The following is a 17,589-nucleotide window of genomic DNA, read 5'->3' as shown; positions in this document are numbered from 1 at the left end:
TGGGCAGGAGCTTCCTGGGGATTTTGGGGACCCTCTTCTGCCACCTGTCCCCCCCCAGCACCCACGTGGTGGCTTTGGTGGCCCTTTCCTGGCAGGGACCGAGAGCCGCCGCTCGCAGCACGTCCCTGCCGGGCGCCCCCGCGCCTCAGTTTCCCCAGGCTGGGTGATGGCTCCTTAATGCCAAATCCATAATGAACTGGTGTCCCCCCGCACGGGGACGGCAAGGGCGGCTCATCCGTCCCGGAGCGCGGTGGCAGCGGTGGCAGTGGCAGCAGCGGCAGCGGTGGGGCTGCGGTGACAGGGCTGCAGCAGCGGCTCCGCGCCCTGCTCTGCCGTCCGGGGCAACCGAGGCAGCCACGGCTGCGGCCCCCGCCCTGTGCTGTCCCCTGGGTGGCTTGTGCCACGGCGTGTCCCCCGTGCTGTGTCGTGGCTGCGCCGCGTTTGTGGCCCTGTGTGCAGCCGATGTCCCCGTGAGCCGCTGCCGTGTGCCAGGGCTGTGCCATGTGCCAGGGCTGCGTGTCACATCCGTGCCCGTGTGCCAGGGCTGCGTGTCACGTCGGTGTCCGTGTGCCATGTGCCACATGCCATGTCTGTGTCCTGTGGCTCCGTGCCACGTCCCTGTGCCACCGTGTCCCCAACACTCTGTGCGTGTCCTGTGCCCCTTGGTGCAGCCTGGGGGCTCTGCCAAGGGACAGTGACAAGCTGCGGGCACGTGTCCCCTGGGGCTGGTGGCGGGGGGGCTGCTGGGGTCCCGCGGTGCCCGTGGGTCGGTGCAGGGGAGGGAGGAGCCAGCAGCCCCCCCAGAGGCTTTAAAACCCCGTGCGGGTGGAGCAGCCACGGTGTCCCCAGCACTGTCACCCACTGCCAGGCCCTGCCCGTCACCTCCCGCCTGCTCCACCGTGAGTGTGGGGACAGCCCGAGCACGGGGACCTGGGCGTCCCGTGGAGGGGGGGCTGGAACCCTGGGAGGGACGTGGAGGTGTCCCCTTGGGACCTTGGGGGTCTCTGGAAGTCCCTGGGGCGAGATGTCCCTTTGGGGACGGGGGTCTCCGAAGGGAGGTGTCATGGGGGGCCACGGGGGGAGCTGTCTCTTGGTGAGGAGGGTGATGTCCCTGGGGAGCCGGGGGGGTCCTGGGGGTGTGACATCCCCATGGGGACGGGGGCGCCCGCGGGTGTCGGTGACACGCCTGGGGCTGCCCGTCCCCACGCAGATGGTGCGGTCCCCGCGGCGCGCGCTGGCGGCCGCGTCCCTGTGCGCGCTGCTGTGCCTGGGCGCACTGGCGGCCGCGTACCCCCCCAAACCCCAGAGCCCCGGCGACGACGCGTCCCCCGACGAGGTGGCCAAGTACTTCTCAGCCCTGCGCCACTACATCAACCTGGTGACGCGGCAGAGGTGAGCGCGGGCACGTGTGACGCGCGTGCGAGCCCGGGGGCACTCGTGCAAACCCCCGTGCGTGTGGGGAAGTTCCCGTTTGCACGCTCGTGCCTCCCCGTTTGCACACCCGTGCGCTGTTGCTCGCACCGGCAGCTCCCGTTTGCACACTTGTGTGCACCCCTTTGCACGCTCGTGCGTGCGCGGTCCCGTGTGCAGCCGCGTGCTCCGTGTCCCGCAGGTACGGCAAACGAGCCGGCGTCGGGGCCGCCGCGTCGGGGCTGCTCCGCGGGGCCACCAGCGACAGGTCACGGTGAGCGTCCCTGTCACCCCGTGCACCGGGAATGGGCTGCGCCTGGGGTGGGGGTGCTGGGGGTCCTGGGGATGGTTGGTGGTCCCGGGGGGTGCTGGGGGTCTCTCCCCCCTTTTCTCACCGGCTCTTCCCCACAGGTACGCCGATGACTCTGCGTGGTGACCGGCCCCCCCGCCCCCGAATCCTCCCTGTCTCTCCGTGTCTCCCCAGGGGACCGGGGGCTCCGCCACGGGGTGGCCCCCGCACCGGCCCCAATGCGGGCCCCCCCTCGGGAGGGCCGGGGACCCCCAGAGCCCAGCCTGGGGGTGTCCCGCTGGGGGGGACCCCGACCCCCTCCCCTCCCCGTCACTGTTGGTGGGTCCCGCGCGGCCCCCCCATCCCTGGCCAGCGGCAATAAAGACACGATCGTGGGCACCCGCCTGGGCTGTGTGTGGGAACGGGGGGGGAGGGACAAGGGGCAGAGGGACCCGCTGGGGTGCAGGGGATGGGGGCGGGGGGGTCAGGGGGTGGAAGGTCGGGGGGGAGTGGAGCGGGGGGACAGTAGGATGGGAGAGGGGTGTGCCGGGGGGCGGAGCACTCGGGAGGTGGGTCCTGGGGTGCACCGGGTGTGGGGGTGATGGGGGGCGCTGGCCGTGGGTGCTGGGGAGGGTGCAGGGTGCACTGACTCCTCTGCTGTGGGTTACTGGGGTGCACGGTTTGGGTACCGGGGTGCACAGTGAGGTCCCTGGGGGGGCTGCGGCTGCCGGGGGCCGTGTCGGGGCTGGACCAGAGGCCCCCCAGGCTGGGGACCCCCCCGGTCCCCAGCCCAGCCCGCGGTGGCAGTGCCGGGACACAGCGGGAGCTGCTGCGGGCCCCCCCCACGCCCCTGTCCCTCTGTCCTTCTGCCCCCCCGAACCCCAGTGGTTCACCCTTCACCCAACCCCCTCCTTGTCCGTCTTCTCTTCCCGTGTCCCACTGTCCATCCCTCGCTGTCCCTCTGTCCTGCTGCCCACCCCTCCCACCAGCCTCCCCGAGCTGTCCCACTCTGTCCCCACCAACGTCCCTCTGTCCCTCAGTCCATCCGTGGGGCCAGGATGCTGTGGGACAGACACCGGACACCCGGGTCTGTGTCCTCAGCCCCACCGGGAGCCTCCGGAGCCCGAGGTCAAACATTAACCAGGGGCCAGCTGTCCCTGTCACCCCCGGATGGTCCCTGTTCCCCCCGGCCATGTGGCCACCTGGCCACAGGTGCTGTGTGGCAGGGTGACATCAGCAGGGGGCCAGGGGGATATAAGGGGCAGCGCTGTGGTGGCAGCGGTGTCACTGGGGAGCCGGGCAGTCAGCAGCCACGTCCCCGTCTCGCTGTGTCCCTGTCACCGCCCCTGGAACCAGGTGAGTGGGGCCGGGGGTGCAGGGGTGTGTGGGGGGACAGAGGGAGGCAAGTGTGGGGGGTGCAGGTGTGCAAGCGGGTGTGTGTGCACGCGTGTGCACAGCTGTATGCGTGTGCGTGCGCACCAGTGTGTGCTGCGGGAGCGGCGGTGTTGTGTGCACACACTTGGAGCCGAGACGGGTGAGTGTGCAAGGGGCTTGTGCAGGGCTGTGCGTGTGCACCCCAGGAGCCGAGGTCTGGGGGGTGTGTGTGTGTGCAGAGCGGTGCACGCTGCAGGGTGTGTGTGTGTGTGTGCATTGCGGTGCACGCTGCAGGGTGTGTGTGTGTGTGTGCATTGCGGTGCACGCTGCAGGGTGTGTGTGTGTGTGTGCATTGCGGTGCACGCTGCAGGGTGTGTGTGTGTGTGTGCATTGCGGTGCACGCTGCAGGGTGTGTGTGTGTGTGTGCATTGCGGTGCACGCTGCAGGGTGTGTGTGTGTGCATTGCGGTGCACGCTGCAGGGTGTGTGTGTGTGTGTGTGTGTGTGTCCATTGCGGTGCACGCTGCAGGGTGTGTGTGTGTGTGTGTGTGTGTGCATTGCGGTGCACGCTGCAGGGTGCGCGTGCCCGCAGCGCTGAGGCCGCGGTTGGGCGCAGCCATGGCTCCCCGCTGGCCGCTGCTGCTGCTGGCCTGTGCCCTGGCGCTGCTGGCCGGGCGCCCCGGCGCCGCCGGCCCCGCGCAGCCCACGTACCCCGGGGACCACGCGCCCGCCGAGGACCTGCTCCGCTTCTACAACGACCTGCAGCAGTACCTCAACGTGGTCACCCGCCACCGGTGAGTGGCGCGGCGCCGGGGACGTGTCCCCTGCCGCACGCCGCCTGCGCGCAACGGTTCCTGTTGCAGTTGTACTCCGGCTGCAACGAACCCCTGTAGTGATGCGCTGCTGCATGGCAGTGTGCTCCCGTCGCAACGGACACCCTGTTGCAAAGTGCTCCCTGTTGCAATCCTCCTACCTCCTGCAACCAGATCTTTGTTGCAGCATGCTCCGTTTCGCAATGCACTCCCCGCTGCAGCACATTCCCCGCTGCAGCACATTCCCCGCTGCAGCGCGCTCTCTCTTTGCAATGTGCTGCCTGTTGTAACGTGCTCTCCTGCTGCAACCAGCTCCCTTCTGCATCTCTCTCCCCATCGCAGCTCATTGCTGCACCATGCTGCCTCACTGCAGCCTTCTCCCCTGCTGCCGGCTCCCTGTTGCGATGCAGTCAGTGCTGCAACCCGCTCCCCTTGCCACGCGCTCCTGGTTGCAGCCCGTTCCCCGCCGCAGCGCGCTGCTCCCTTGCAGCCCGCTCTCGCTGCACCTTTGCTGCAGCCGCCGCTCCCGTCACCCGGCTGCTCCGGTAACGTGCTCCCCCCGCAGATACGGCAAGCGGTCGGGCGGGCGGGCGCTGTGCGAGGAGCCCCTCGGCGCCGCGGGGAACCGACCCCCAGGTGAGGGGTGCTGGGGGTCTGCACAGGGGGCTGGGGGCTGGGTGCTGGGTGAACCCCCCAGCGCCGCCTGTGCCTCAGTTTCCCCAACAGGCACGACCCTGGGTGCGGGAGTCCCGGGGTGGGTACGTGGGGTGGGGGCACTGCGGGTGCCAGGGTGCTGACCCCCTCTCGTTGCAGGGACACCGCTGGGACCGAGCTGGTGAAGAGGAGCTCAGGGTGGGGGGACGCAGCCCCCACCGCCCCCACCACCCGGGGCCGGGTGCCCCCACAATAAAGCCCCTTGCATCCACCTCCTGCCTCTGCCTGCTCGGGGCACGGGGGTGTCGGGGGGCACTGGTGGTGGGGGCACTGGGCATACTGGTGCTAAGGACAGTGGGGATGCTGGTGCTGGGACACGGTGTGGGTGCCCCACTCTGGGGGTGTCAGTGCCGGCACCGGGGTCCCCCCCGTGGCGCACACTGGGGGTGACACGGGGGCCTCCCGTGTCCCCGCACACGCGTGTGCCCGCGCGCGGGGCGCGGTGCCTTTAAATCCGCGTCCCCCCCGCCCGCGCGGCGCTCCCCGGCCCCCCCCGCTGCCATGGCAACCGAGCGGCCCCCGCGCCCCCCGCCCGCCCCCTTAAAGAGGCCGAGCCCCCCGTTCCCCCTCCCCAACCGCGAGCGGCTGCGCGGCTGCGTGCGGGGGGGCTCCCACGGGTGAGCACGGGCGTGCATGCACGGGTGGGCGTGTTCGGGGGCGTCCCGTGGGTTTGCACGCGAGCGTGAGCACGCAGGGGTGTGTGTGCACGGAACGGGGGTGTCAGCAGGTCTGCACGCGCCTACACGCGCGTGCAAGCTCGCACGGGTTATTTGCACGCGCGTGTCAGCACCTCCCGCCCCGCCCGTGGGTGTGCAAACCGATTGCACTCCCATTTGCACGCCGTTTGCACCCCCTTTGCACGCCGTTTGCACCCCCGTTTGCACGGCCGTTTGCACCCCCGTTTGCACGGCCGTTTGCACCTCCATTTGCACGCCGTTTGCATCCCCATTCGCACGGCCGTTTGCATCCCCATTTGCACGCCGTTTGCATCCCCATTTGCACGCCGTTTGCACCCCCGTTTGCACGGCCGTTTGCACCCCCGTTTGCACGGCCGTTTGCACCTCCATTTGCACGCCGTTTGCATCCCCATTCGCACGGCCGTTTGCATCCCCATTTGCACGCCGTTTGCATCCCCATTTGCACGCCGTTTGCATCCCCATTTGCACGCCGTTTGCATCCCCATTTGCACGCCGTTTGCATCCCCACTTGCACGCCGTTTGCACGCCGCCCGTGTGCCGGGCCCTGAGCGAGGGGCCGGGGGGGCCCCGCGGGCGGGGGGCCGCGGGCGGGGGCCGCGGTACCCGGATCTGGGGGCGGGCGCCAGGCCCGGCTCTGCCGCCGCAGCCATGAGCGGCCCCGGGACCCCCCCGGCCGCCCCCGCCGGCGCCCCCGTGGGCCCCCAAGGTAGGAGGGGTCCCGGGGGGGGATGCCACGCGGGGGTGGCGTGGGCGGGGGGATCTGGGGACGGGGACGGGGCGGGGTGAGCTGGGGGCAGGGAGATCGGGCTGGGGGGGACTCTTGGGCCGTGCCGTGACCCCCAGACACGGGGGCCTGTCTGGATCCCCCCCGCTGCAGCCGAGCATCCCCCGCCACTGCAGCCAGCGCAGCCTCACGGTGCAGCGGCAGCCGGTTGCATCACAGCCCCCGATGCATCACACCCCACCGAATTGCGTTGCACCCCCCCCAGTTGCATTGCAACCCCTCATTGCATCACACCCCCATTGCATCGCACCCCCCAGCTGTGTTGCAATACCCGCATTTGCATTGCAGCCCTCCCGTTGCATTTTTACCCCCCCCCCAGCTGCATCCCCCATTTGCAGGGCAGCCCCCAGGCGCTGCATGTGCTGGGCGCGGGGAATACCCCCCCGGGGGCTTTAGGGGGATTTTCCCCCACATCATCAGTGCAGCCCCCCCAAAGTGCTGACCTGGGGGGGTCTCCTTGTGGTCGCCGTTGCAGGGGCTGGGGGTGCAGTGTGCAGGTACGGGCTGCTTGGGGGCCCTGGGGCAGATGTTGGGGGGCAGCAACTCTTTGCACGGGGGGGGTGCTCCTCAGCTGGGGAAACTGAGGCGGGGGGGCTGTGGCGCTGGGCAGACGGCGTTAGATCTGCTCACCCCGGCACCCAGCCGGGCAGGGCAGGGTGACGGTTCGGGCCACGTCTGTGTGTCCGTCCTTCCCGTAGGATGGGGGGGTCCCTGCTCCCAGGGGACCCCCCCACTGTCCCCACTTCCCCTGTTCCCTGCCCAGGTCCCATAACCTGGAGGTGGTGGGGGCAGGACAGGGGGACGAGGGTCCCCCTGGCTGTGTCTGACACTGCTGCCCTCCCCGCCCCGTGTCCCCGTGTCCCCGCGTCCCTGCGTCCCCGCGTCCCCGCGTCCCCGTGTCCCCGCGTCCCCGCCTCCCTGTGTCCCCGTGTCCTCCAGCCATGCAGCAGGTCCTGGACAACCTGATGGGGCTCCCCGGCACCCCGGGGGCGGCCGACCTGGACCTCATCTTCCTCCGCGGCATCATGGAGAGCCCCATAGTAAGGTCCCTGGCGAAGGTACAGTGACGTGGGGGTGGCACCGTGTCCCCTCGGCCCCTGCCGCGGGTGGCAGCGTGTGGGGCACTGGGGGGCGTGGGAGCACGGGTGGGTGTGCATGGCTGGACGCGTGTACGGGTGCACGAGTGTGCGTGCGCCCGTGTTGTGCAGAGGGAGATGCGCGTGCGCCTGTGCACACCCGTGCATATGTGTGAATGCGTGTAGGCCTGCATGCACGTGTGTGTGTGCAGGCAGGGTGGTGTCTTTGCATGTTTGCACACGCGTGTATGTGTGTGCACGCGTGTGTGTCGGGAGCAGCTGCTGGGGCGTTAGCGGGCGTGGGCGCGGCACGGGGGTCCCTGATGCCCCGGCCCCCAGGCGCACGAGCGGCTGGAGGAGACGAAGCTGGAGGCCGTTGGGGACAACAACGTGGAGCTGGCGCAGGAGATCCTGCGCGACATCGGGCGCCTGGCGCGGCAGGACAGCGCGGCCGCCGAGCTGGCACGCATCCTGCGCGAGCCGCACTTCCAGGTGGGCGCGCGAGGGGCGCGCGAGGGGCGCGCGAGGGCGCGCAGGGCGGGGGTGACGCCCACCCCCCATTGCAGTCCTTGTTGGAGACCCATGACTCGGTGGCCTCCAAGAGCTACGAGACGCCCCCCCCCAGCCCCATCCTGGACCCCACGTTCAGCAGCCAGCCCGTGCCCCCCGACGCCGTGCGCATGGTCGGCATCCGCAAGGTGGCCGGGGAGAACCTGGTGAGCGCGGGGGGACGTGAGGGGCGGGGGGCATTGCAGGGGGCTGGGGACATCACAGGGTGCTGGGGGTGCTGGGGACATTGTGGGGTGCTGGGGAGTTGCTGGACACATCATGGGGTGCTGGGGGCGCTGGGAGTTGCTAGAGACACCATGGGGTGCCGGGATGTTGCCGGGAGCTGGGGAGCTGCTGGGTGCCGGGCGGGTGGCGCGGGACGCGGGGACGCTGAGGGGACTGTGCCCGCAGGGGGTGACGTTCCGGGTGGAGCGGGGGGAGCTGGTGATCGCCCGCATCCTGCACGGGGGGATGGTGGCGCAGCAGGGGCTGCTGCACGTGGGGGACGTCATCCGGGAGGTGGACGGGCGGGAGGTGGGCAGCGACCCGCGGGCGCTGCAGGACAGCCTGCGCCGCGCCAGCGGCAGCGTCGTGCTCAAGATCCTGCCCAGCTACCAGGAGCCGCACCCGCCCCGCCAGGTACCGCCCCGGCCCCGCCCTGTGCCCCGCCCTGACCCCACCCTGTGCCCCACCCTCACCCCGCCCCGTGCCCCGCCCAGCCCCCTGCCCACCGCTCCCTCTTCCCCCACCCACGCGTCCCTGTGCCTGTGTCCTCCCATCCCTGTGTCCCCGTGTCCACGCTGTCCCTTGGCCGCCCTGCCAATGTCCCAGTGCTCCTGTGTCCTGCAGGTCCCTGTCCCCTGGCCTCACCTCGTCTTGTGTCCCCTGAGCCCCGCGCCCCCCTGTCCCTCTGCCCATGGCCCCTGCACACCGGGAGGGATTCGTCCCGTGCCCGTGTGCCCGTGGCTGGTGGGACCCTGGTGTCCCTGTGGGGGCACCCAGCTGAGGTGGCACCTGTCCTGTCCCTGTCCCCATCCCCACAGCAGGACCTGGGTGGCAAAGGGTGCCTGGTCCCCCCTCCCTCCCCGTGCAGGCGCCGCTGTCACCCCGGGGACAAAGCCGCCCTGTCATTGCCGGCCCTGGCACTGCCTGTCCCCGCGCTGTCCCTGTGGTACCCTGGTGCTGCCAGGGCCGGGCGGGGGACCCGCGTGCAAGCACACGCGCGTGCACCTCAGGGTGTGCGCGTGCACCTCAGGGTGTGCGTGTGCACCACGCTCCTGCCCGCATGTCGGGCATCGTGTGCGCGGTGGCGGCGGCGCTGGGCGCGTGCGTGTGCGCGGGGCTGTGCGTGGGGCTGTGCCTGGGGGTGCTGTGGGGCGCGGCGGCGGCCGCCGGTGCTGCCGGCGTGTGCGCGGGGGCCGTGCGGGCCTGGCTGCGCCGGGTGGGGGGCGGCCGGGGCGGGGGGGGGTCCTAGCGGATGCACACGGGTGCTGTGGCGCAGCGCCCGCCTTCCTCCCCGGCACCGGGGAGCTGGGGCACGGGCCAGCAGCAGCGGGGGGACGCGGAGCCGGGGGCCCAGGCACTCGGTGGCCACCCCCGTGTCCCCCGCTGACCCTTCTGGTCCCCAGGTCTTTGTTAAGTGCCACTTCGACTACGACCCGGCCAGCGACAGCCTCATCCCCTGCAAGGAGGCCGGGCTCCGGTTCTGCGCTGGGGACCTGCTGCAGATCGTCAACCAGGACGACCCCAACTGGTGGCAGGTCAGGGGGTCCGGGGGGGTCCCGGCCCTTTTCCCCCCTCCCAGGGATCCCCCAGCAGCTGAGGTCCACGGAGGCCTGGGCTGTTCTGGGGGGTCCCTGTGGGGCGGGGGGTCCCTGGGAGCTGGGGTCCCGCGGGCCAGGGTCCCCACGCGTGCCGTGCCCAGGCGTGCCACGTGGAGGGCGGCAGCGCGGGGCTGGTGCCCAGCCAGCTGCTGGAGGAGAAGCGCAAAGCCTTTGTCCGGCGGGACGCCGAGGGGACCCCCGCACCGGGTACGTGGCCCCCGCATCGCTTCTCGGTGGGGATGTGGCCCTGGGGGTGGGGGGACACGCTGCCACCTCCTGACGGGGAGGACACCCCCGTCCCCCGCACCCCGTGCTGATGTCCCCATTGCCACGGCACTGCCCTCACGGCAGGTTCAGCTCCCGCGGCACTGTCCCCGTGCCATGGCGCTGCCCCTGTCCCCGTCCCCAGCTCAGCAGCGCCTGTGCCCTGGCAGGGGCCCTGTGTGGCAGCCTCAGTGGGAAGAGGAAGAAGAGGATGATGTACCTGACGACAAAGAATGCTGGTGAGTGTCCCCAGGGCAGGGGGACAGTCCTCAGGTCATGCCTGGGGTGGCATCTCATGGGATGGCATGTCCCGGGGTCCCCGTGGCACCTGGCCGGGGTGACAGCCCCGTCCCTGTCCAGAGTTCGACCGCCACGAGCTGCTGATCTACGAGGAGGTGGCGCGGATGCCGCCGTTCCGCCGGAAAACGCTGGTGCTGATCGGGGCGCAGGGCGTGGGGCGCCGCAGCCTCAAGAACAAGCTCATCATGTCCGACCAGGCGCGCTACGGCACCACCATCCCCTGTGAGTGTCCCCGTGTCCCCCGACATCCCTGTCCCTGCCGGCACCGCCATCCCCGGCACAGCCGGTGCCGCCTGGCAGCCCCGCGTCCGGCCCTGTGGGCTGTCGGTGCCCCCAGGTGGGATCCCGGGGCGGGGGTTGCACCGATGGGCCGTCCCTGGGCAGACACGTCGCGGAAGCCGAAGGAGAGCGAGAAGGACGGGCACGGGTACCGGTTCGTGTCGCGGGGGGAGATGGAGGCGGACATCAGGGCCGGGCGGTACCTGGAGCACGGCGAGTACGAGGGGAACCTCTACGGCACCAAGATCGACTCCATCCGCGCCGTGGTGGAGGCCGGCAAGATGTGCATCCTGGACGTCAACCCCCAGGTAGGGGACACGGGACACACCACAGGGTGCTCAGGGCTGCCCCGCACCCAGGGCTCAGCACCGTCCCCTCCCGCGCAGGCAGTGAAGGTGCTGAGAACGGCTGAATTCGTGCCATACGTGGTGTTCATCGAAGCCCCGTGCCCCGAGACGCTGCGGGCCATGAACCGCGCGGCGCTGGAGAGCGGCGTGGCCACCAAGCAGCTGACGGTGGGTCCCCTGCCCGGGGCTGCGGCGGGACCCGGGGCAGGGGACTGGGGTGCGGTGTGTGCGGGGGGGGGGCACTGGGGCGCGGTGTGTGCGGGGCCAATGCGCGGTGTGTGTGGGGCGGGGGCACTGGGGTGCGGTGTGTGCGGGGCGGGGGCACTGGGGTGCGGTGTGTGCGGGGGGGGGGCACTGGGGCGCGGTGTGTGCGGGGCCGACGCGCGGTGTGTGCGGGGCAGGAGGCCGATGCGCGGCGCACGGTGGAGGAGAGCGGGCGCATCCAGCGCGGCTACGGCCACTACTTCGACCTCAGCCTGACCAACGACGACCTGGAGCGCACGTTCGCGCGGCTGCGCGAGGCCATGGAGCGCCTGCGCGCCCAGCCCCAGTGGGTGCCCGTCAGCTGGGTCTACTAGAGCCCGGGACCCCGCCCGGGCGCGGAGCTGGGGGCTGTGGTGAGCGCGCCGTGCTCAGCGCCGCGGGGGGGCTGGGTCTCTGCAGGGCCTCCCCGCCCATGTGCAGCCCCCCCCTCCCTCCTACGCAGCCCCAGGTTTCTGGGGGGCAGCGGCGGACGGAGGGGTCCTGGGGTGGACAGACCCCCCCTCGCTGTGCCCAGCACCCACAGCTTTTCACTGCCAAAACCTGCCCCCTCCCCGTACCGTCCCGGGGGACTGTGCCCCCCAGCTGCTGGGGGCGCGGGGAGGATGAGGGTCCAGCCCCTTGGGTCCCCAAGCCGAAACCCCCCTGGACCCCCTTTCACCCTTCCCAGGGCGAGGGTCCCTCGGTGCCCCTTGTGCCCCCATCACCCCTTCCCAGGTAGCAATAACCCCTCTAACACCTCCCTGCCCATGTGGGTTCAGCCCTGTAATTAACCCTTAATTAGCGCTCCAATTAACCCCCGGTGGAGGAGGCGGGAGCCGGGGCTGTCGGGGGGCTGCGCCCTGGGGGCGGGGACACGCGGAGCACAGGACACACGCGTGCAGGTGTGTGTGCACATGCGTGTGCCCCGTCCAGCCCCCCCATGGCCACCCCGCCCCGGGTCTCTTCTTTTTGGTATTTTGCTGTGACTTTTATTAAAGATACAGAAGATAAAAGCAGCAGGTTTGTCCCTTGTGGCCGAACCCGGGTTGGGGGGCGCCCCGGGGAGGTCACAGTGTCACCGCGTCACCCACCCTTCCCCACCCGCTGCTCACGGGTTCTCGCTGCAGTTCCCTGCTTTGCCCGGTTTGGTGCCGGGGGGTGTTTGTGGGGTGGGCTGGGGGGTGTGTGTGCACGGGGGTGTGTCTGGGGTGAGTGGGTGCCGGGGGTGCCGCGGTGCGGGTGCCGGGGGTGTGTGTGCGGGTGCCGGGGGTGTGTGTGTGCGGGTGCCGGGGGTGTGTGTGCGGGTGCCGGGGGTGTTTGTGCGGTGCCGGGGGTGTTTGTGCGGGTGCCGGGGGTGTGTGTGCGGGTGCCGGGGGTGTTTGTGCGGTGCCGGGGGTGTTTGTGCGGGTGCCGGGGGTGTTTGTGCGGTGCCGGGGGTGTTTGTGCGGGTGCCGGGGGTGTTTGTGCGGGTGCCGGGGGGTGTTTGTGCGGTGCCGGGGGTGTGTGTGCGGGTGCCGGGGGGTGTTTGTGCGGGTGCCGGGGGGTGTTTGTGCGGGTGCCGGGGGGTGTTTGTGCGGGTGCCGGGGGGTGTTTGTGCGGGTGCCGGGGGGTGTTTGTGCGGTGCCGGGGGTGTTTGTGCGGTGCCGGGGGTGCCGCGGTGCGGGTGCCGCAGCCAGGGCCGTGCTCCCTGCCGCCGGGAGGGGTCAGCAGAGCTGCGCCGCAGCGGGGGGGCTGCGGGGGGCAGGCTGTGCATGTTCGCACGGGGCTGCGCGTGCCACGCGTGTGCACGGGGTGGCTGTGCAGGTGTTGGCGCGTGTGTGTGTGTGCAGTTTGCACGGGCGAGGGGTGTGTGTGCTTCACTGCACGAGTGCGGGCGTGCAGGCGTTTGCACGCTGTGCGTGTGCACGCGCACGTGTGTGCGCAGCACCCAGCCTGCCAGCGCACGCCAGCACTGCTCTGCCCCTTAGACACGCGTGTGCACACCACGCCACCCCGGGGCCTGCCCTGTGTCACCCGTGCCCCAGCACTGTCACCAAGGAGTTAAGGGGGAGCTGTGCCCACCCCCGGCCACGTGATTCCTGGGGTGCGGAAGGGCACGTGGGGCTGTGACCGTAGGGTGCCGCGGCCATAGGGTGCTGTGCCATAGGGTGCTGTCGCTTTAAGCTGCCCTGGCTATAAGTGGCTGCCGGGGCTCTAAGGTAGCGTGTCCGTAATCCCATCTGTCCATAAGCTGCTGGGCTATAAGGCACCGGGGCCGTGCAGTGCGGTGTCCACACGGTGCTGTGCGCTGGCAGCCATGTGGGTCACGCTGCTGCTGCTGGCGGCCCTGGGCACGCTGGCGCTGGGGCTGGTGGCCCGCCGGCTGCTGTCCCCAGCCGGCAGCCCCTTTGCCTGGCCGCCCCCGGGGCCCCCCCGCCCGCTGGTGACGGACCCGCGCGCCCGGGACAAGGTCCTGAAGCGCGGTGAGTGCCGGCGCGCGCCGTCCGCCTGTCCGTCCCGCTGCTCTCCGGCACGCTGTCCGTCCGTGCAGCACGGGGGCTCACGCTCGCGCGTGTGCAGGGTTCAGCGCCCGCCGGGTGCCGGCGCAGCTGGACGCCGTGGTCATCGGCAGCGGCGTGGGGGGGCTGGCGGCCGCGGGGACGCTGGCCCGGGCGGGCAAGCGGGTGCTGGTGCTGGAGCAGCACGACCAGGCCGGCGGGTGCACCCACACCTTCCAGGAGCAGGACACCGAGTTCGACGTGGGTAAGGACCCCAGCACCCCAAACCTCCCTGCCCCGCCCCAGCACCCCCAAACCTGCCCGCGTCTGTGCGTGCAGAGTGTGCGGGTGCGTGCAGTGTGTGTGCGTGCAGTGTGTGTGCGTGCAGTGTGCGGGTGCGTGCAGTGTGTGTGCGTGCAGTGAGTGTGCAGTGAGAGCGTGTGCAGTGAGTGTGTAGTGTGCGCAGTGAGTGTGCGCAGTGAGTGTGCGCAGTGTGTGTGCAGTGCGTGCAGTGTGTGCGCAGTGTGCGCGCTGTGTGTGTGCAGCATGCACTGCGCTCCCAGCCCCCGCCGCCTCTCGCGTGACCCGCAGCAGACGAAGGTCAAACCCGCAGTTCCCCACCTGCCACCCTGGGGGTCCCGCCGCGTGTCGCGGGGGGGCAGCCCCGTCCCCGCTGAGCCGTCCCCGCAGGCATCCACTACGTGGGGCAGATGCACGAGGGCAGCATGCTGCGCGTGGCGCTGGACCAGCTGACGGACGGGCAGCTGCGCTGGCAGCGCCTCCCCGACCCCTACGACGAGGTGGCGCTGGGCCCGCGGCGCTTCCACCTCCGCTCCGGCAAAACCGCGTTCGCCGCCGCGCTGGAGGAGCAGTTCCCGGCCGAGTGCGCGGCCATCGCCGAGTTCATGCGCCTCTCCAAGGTGGGCGCTCGGGGACACCTTCCCGTGCCGGTGGCACGTCCCCAGGGTGTGGCGCTGCGTCCCCTCCGCCTGGCGGTGTGGGCGTGAGGATGGTGGTGGTGGCACCGGTGGGTCTGGGTGGGGCTGAGGGCGATGGGTGGACGTGGGTGGCAGTTGTGGTGGGGAGGGGGCCGTGAGAATGGTGGGAACAAGGGTCACAGGCCTGGACGGGACACGGGCGATGGGTGCGTTAGGGACAAGCGTGATGGGCACGGTGGGGACAAGTCATGGGGATGGTGGGACCTCAGTGGTGCTGGGGACACGGGCGGTGCCGGGGCGGTGGCGGGGGGCGGACACGGTGGCCGCGGTGACAGGGCTGTCCCCGCAGATGGCCTCGCGGCACGTGGCGCTGCTGGCCGTGCTGAAGCTGGTGCCGCGCTGGGTGGCCACGCTGCTGGTCCGCACCGGCCTCATCTACCGGATCTCGCCCGTGTTCCGCGTGGCGGCCACCAGCCACAGTGACGCGGTGGCCCGGCTGACGGCCGACCCCGACCTGCGCGCCCTGCTCAGCTACCTCTTCTATGGTCAGGGGTGTCGCGACAGGGAGGGGCTGTCGCAACAGGGAGGGCATCGTGGCGATGGAGACCGGTGTCCCAACAGGGGACGTGGTGTCGTGACAGGGGATGGCGGCTTCGCGATAGGGCCGGGCGGTGTTGCAGTGGGGCAGATTGTGTCACGATACAGGAGAGCTGCGTCTGATGGGGAGGGATGTACTGTGACAGTAAGAGCCACGTCGCGATAGGGGAGACCCTGTAGGGCGGGGGCTGGCTGTGCCTGTCCCCACTGTCCCCGTGTCCCCACTGTCCCCGTGTCCCCAGGCACGGCCCCGCGGGACTCCAGCTTCCTGGTGAACCTGCTGATGGTGCATCACTACCAGCGCGGGGCCTGGTACCCGCGGGGGGGGGCCAGCGAGATCGCCTTCCACGCCATCCCCCCCATCGAGCGCGCGGGGGGCGCCGTGCTGGTGCGCGCCCCCGTCACCCGCATCCTGGTGTCCCCCACCGGCACCGCCCAGGGTGAGCGCTGACCCCATCCCCCGGGGCACACGCGTGGGACAGGGCTCTGTCCCCTCACCCCCGTGCCCCCCAGGGGTGGTGGTGCAGAAGGGCCCCGGCGAGGAGGAGGTGGAGATCTTGGCGCCCCTCGTCATCTCCGACGCCGGCGTCTTCAACACCTTCGGCAAGCTGCTGCCCCCCCAGCTGCGCAGCCACCCGGGTACCGAGTCCCCATGTCCTGTGCCCCCAGCGCCCGGCGTCCTCGCCGCAGGGACGGGGCGTCACGTCCCGTGTCCCCGCAGGCGTCCGCGCCCGCCTGGCCATGGTGCGGCCCAGCATGGGCTCCTTCCTGGTGTTCGTGGGGCTGCGGGGCGGCGCGGCCGAGCTGGGGCTGCCGCCCACCAACTTCTGGATCTACCCCCACAACGACCTGGACGACATGTAAGGGCCCCCCCGCATGCTGGGGTGCGCGGTGGTTTGGGGGTGCACAGGGGTGCGCGGTGGTTCAGGGGTACGCGGTGGTTTGGGGGTGCACAGGGGTGCGCGGTGATTCGGGGGTGCGCAGTGGTTCGGGGGTGCGCAGTGGTTCGGGGGTGCACAGGGGTGTGCGGTGGTTCGGGGGTGCACAGGGGTGCACGGTGGTTCGGGGGTGCGCGGTGGTTCGGGGGTGCACAGGGGTGCGCGGTGGTTCGGGGGTGCGCGGTGGTTCGGGGGTGCACAGGGGTGTGCGGTGGTTCGGGGGTGCGCGGTGGTTCAGGGGTGCACAGGGGTGCGCGGTGGTTCGGGGGTGCGCGGTGGTTCAGGGGTGCACATGGCTGCCCGCAGGATGACCCGCTACGCGTCCCTGAGCCGCGACGAGGTCCCCGACAACCTGGCCATGATGTTCATCACCTTCCCCGCCGCCAAGGACCCCACCTACGAGCAGCGGCACCCAGGTACCAGGTGGGGGCCCTGTGGCCCCCCAGCTCTGCAGCCCTGACCGACAGAGCTCCGCAAGCTCAGAGGCTCCTTGTTCCCCCGGTGGGATGACGGGGACAGCGCCACCGCTGGCACGGCCGCCGGTGTCCCCCGCCATGGGCCGGGGCGTCACCGGCTGTGCCCCCCAGGCCGGTCGTGCATGACCATCCTGACCATGGCGCGGTACGAGTGGTTCCAGGACTGGGCCGGCACCCGCGCCAAGCACCGCGGCCCCGACTACCAGCGCTACAAACGGGACATCGCGCAGCGGCTGCTGGAGCGAGCGCTGCTGCGCTTCCCCCACCTGCGCGACAAGGTGGGGCCGCGCTGTCCCCGCCCCCCCGCGGCCCCCGCCACCCCGGGGTGCGCTGGGGTTGGGGTGTCCTGGGGGATGGGGTGCCCGCTGGCGCTGTTGTTGTGTGACAGGTCGGCCTGCGCCCCCCGTGCCCCCCAACGTGCCCCGTGCCCCGCAGGTGGAGTTTGTGGAGGCGGCGTCGCCGCTCACCAACCAGCACTACCTGGGCGCCCCGCGGGGGGAGATGTACGGCGCCGAGCACGACGTCGCCCGCTTCACCCCGGCCGCGGTGGCCGCCATGCGGGCCGAGACACCCGTCAGGAACCTCTACCTGACAGGTGAGGCCCCGCGCCCCGTCCCTCTGTCCCCGTGCCCATCTCCCTGCAGCACGGGGACGTCCCCCCGGGGCTGGCCCTGTCCCACGGCGGCCGTGTCCCCGGGGTGGCCATGTCCCCGGGGCAGCCGTGTCCCCGGGGCGGCCTGTCCCACGGCGGCCGTCCCCAGGGCAGGATGTGTTCAGCTGCGGGCTGGCGGGGGCCCTGCACGGGGGGCTGCTCTGCGCCTCCAGCGTCCTGGGCCGCCTGCTCTACCTGGACCTGCTGCTCCTCAAGAAGAGGATCAAGCGGCACCTGCGCCAGCAAGCGGCACGTGCGGCTGGGGACAGCGGCTCGGGGGACACCGGCCGCGGGGACGCGGGTTGTGGGGACAGCCCCGTGGCAGGGAGCGAGCTCCCAGGCCAATAAACCCTGACATCCAGCTGGGCTGGGTCCGTCTGTTGGATGGGATGGGATGGGATGGGAATCGGGATGGAGATGTGATGGAGACAGGAATAGGACGGGATGGGGATGGTGACAGGGACAGGAATGGGGACAAGGATGGGATGGGGATGAAAATGGAGCTGGGGACAGGGTCCCCACAGGGCAGGGGCGCGTGGTCCTGGCGGAG

At 71.2% G+C, this 17,589-nt stretch overlaps 4 protein-coding genes across 6 annotated transcripts; all 4 read left to right on the top strand.

Moving 5' to 3' along the window:
• Nucleotides 1–861: 861 nt before the first annotated feature.
• LOC309449011 (peptide YY-like) lies at nt 862–2,002 on the top strand. Its single transcript, XM_082070924.1, has 4 exons — nt 862–899; nt 1,211–1,392; nt 1,613–1,684; nt 1,822–2,002. Exons 2-4 carry the CDS (start codon nt 1,211–1,213, stop codon nt 1,844–1,846), a joined length of 279 nt encoding a protein of 92 aa, XP_081927050.1. The 5' UTR covers nt 862–899; the 3' UTR covers nt 1,847–2,002.
• Nucleotides 2,003–3,011: 1,009 nt separating this feature from the next.
• Nucleotides 3,012–4,723, top strand: LOC309449075 (pancreatic polypeptide-like; the record flags this gene model as incomplete). Its single annotated transcript, XM_082070986.1, has 4 exons — nt 3,012–3,055; nt 3,689–3,866; nt 4,450–4,520; nt 4,698–4,723. The coding sequence occupies exons 2-4, from the start codon at nt 3,691–3,693 to the stop codon at nt 4,721–4,723; spliced, it is 273 nt and encodes a 90-aa protein (XP_081927112.1). The 5' UTR covers nt 3,012–3,055; nt 3,689–3,690.
• A 2,298-nt stretch (nt 4,724–7,021) lies between these two features.
• On the top strand, nt 7,022–11,296 carry MPP2 (MAGUK p55 scaffold protein 2; the record flags this gene model as incomplete). The annotated part of the gene is made up of 11 exons (XM_082070914.1): nt 7,022–7,138; nt 7,496–7,648; nt 7,723–7,872; nt 8,117–8,344; nt 9,334–9,465; nt 9,630–9,735; nt 9,963–10,031; nt 10,153–10,314; nt 10,477–10,679; nt 10,758–10,886; nt 11,120–11,296. 11 exons carry the CDS (start codon nt 7,022–7,024, stop codon nt 11,294–11,296), a joined length of 1,626 nt encoding a protein of 541 aa, XP_081927040.1.
• A 1,482-nt stretch (nt 11,297–12,778) lies between these two features.
• On the top strand, nt 12,779–17,389 carry LOC309449001 (all-trans-retinol 13,14-reductase-like). 3 transcript variants are annotated; one of them, XM_082070912.1, is made up of 11 exons: nt 12,779–13,159; nt 13,521–13,703; nt 14,129–14,358; nt 14,726–14,921; nt 15,216–15,413; nt 15,487–15,612; nt 15,695–15,833; nt 16,218–16,327; nt 16,499–16,665; nt 16,823–16,982; nt 17,149–17,389. In XM_082070912.1, the coding sequence occupies exons 3-11, from the start codon at nt 14,149–14,151 to the stop codon at nt 17,385–17,387; spliced, it is 1,545 nt and encodes a 514-aa protein (XP_081927038.1). In that variant the 5' UTR covers nt 12,779–13,159; nt 13,521–13,703; nt 14,129–14,148; the 3' UTR covers nt 17,388–17,389. The 3 variants fall into 3 exon arrangements, with proteins under 3 accessions (XP_081927038.1, XP_081927037.1, XP_081927036.1); XM_082070911.1 differs by having other exon boundaries at nt 12,779–13,423; nt 16,242–16,327; XM_082070910.1 differs by having other exon boundaries at nt 12,779–13,423.
• Nucleotides 17,390–17,589: the final 200 nt, after the last annotated feature.

This window comes from Streptopelia decaocto (assembly GCF_964273445.1).
Source record: "Streptopelia decaocto genome assembly, chromosome: 22".
NCBI lineage: Eukaryota > Metazoa > Chordata > Aves > Columbiformes > Columbidae > Streptopelia > Streptopelia decaocto.
Note: the sequence above shows the minus strand (reverse complement) of the source record. Positions and strands in the feature narration are given on the sequence as shown.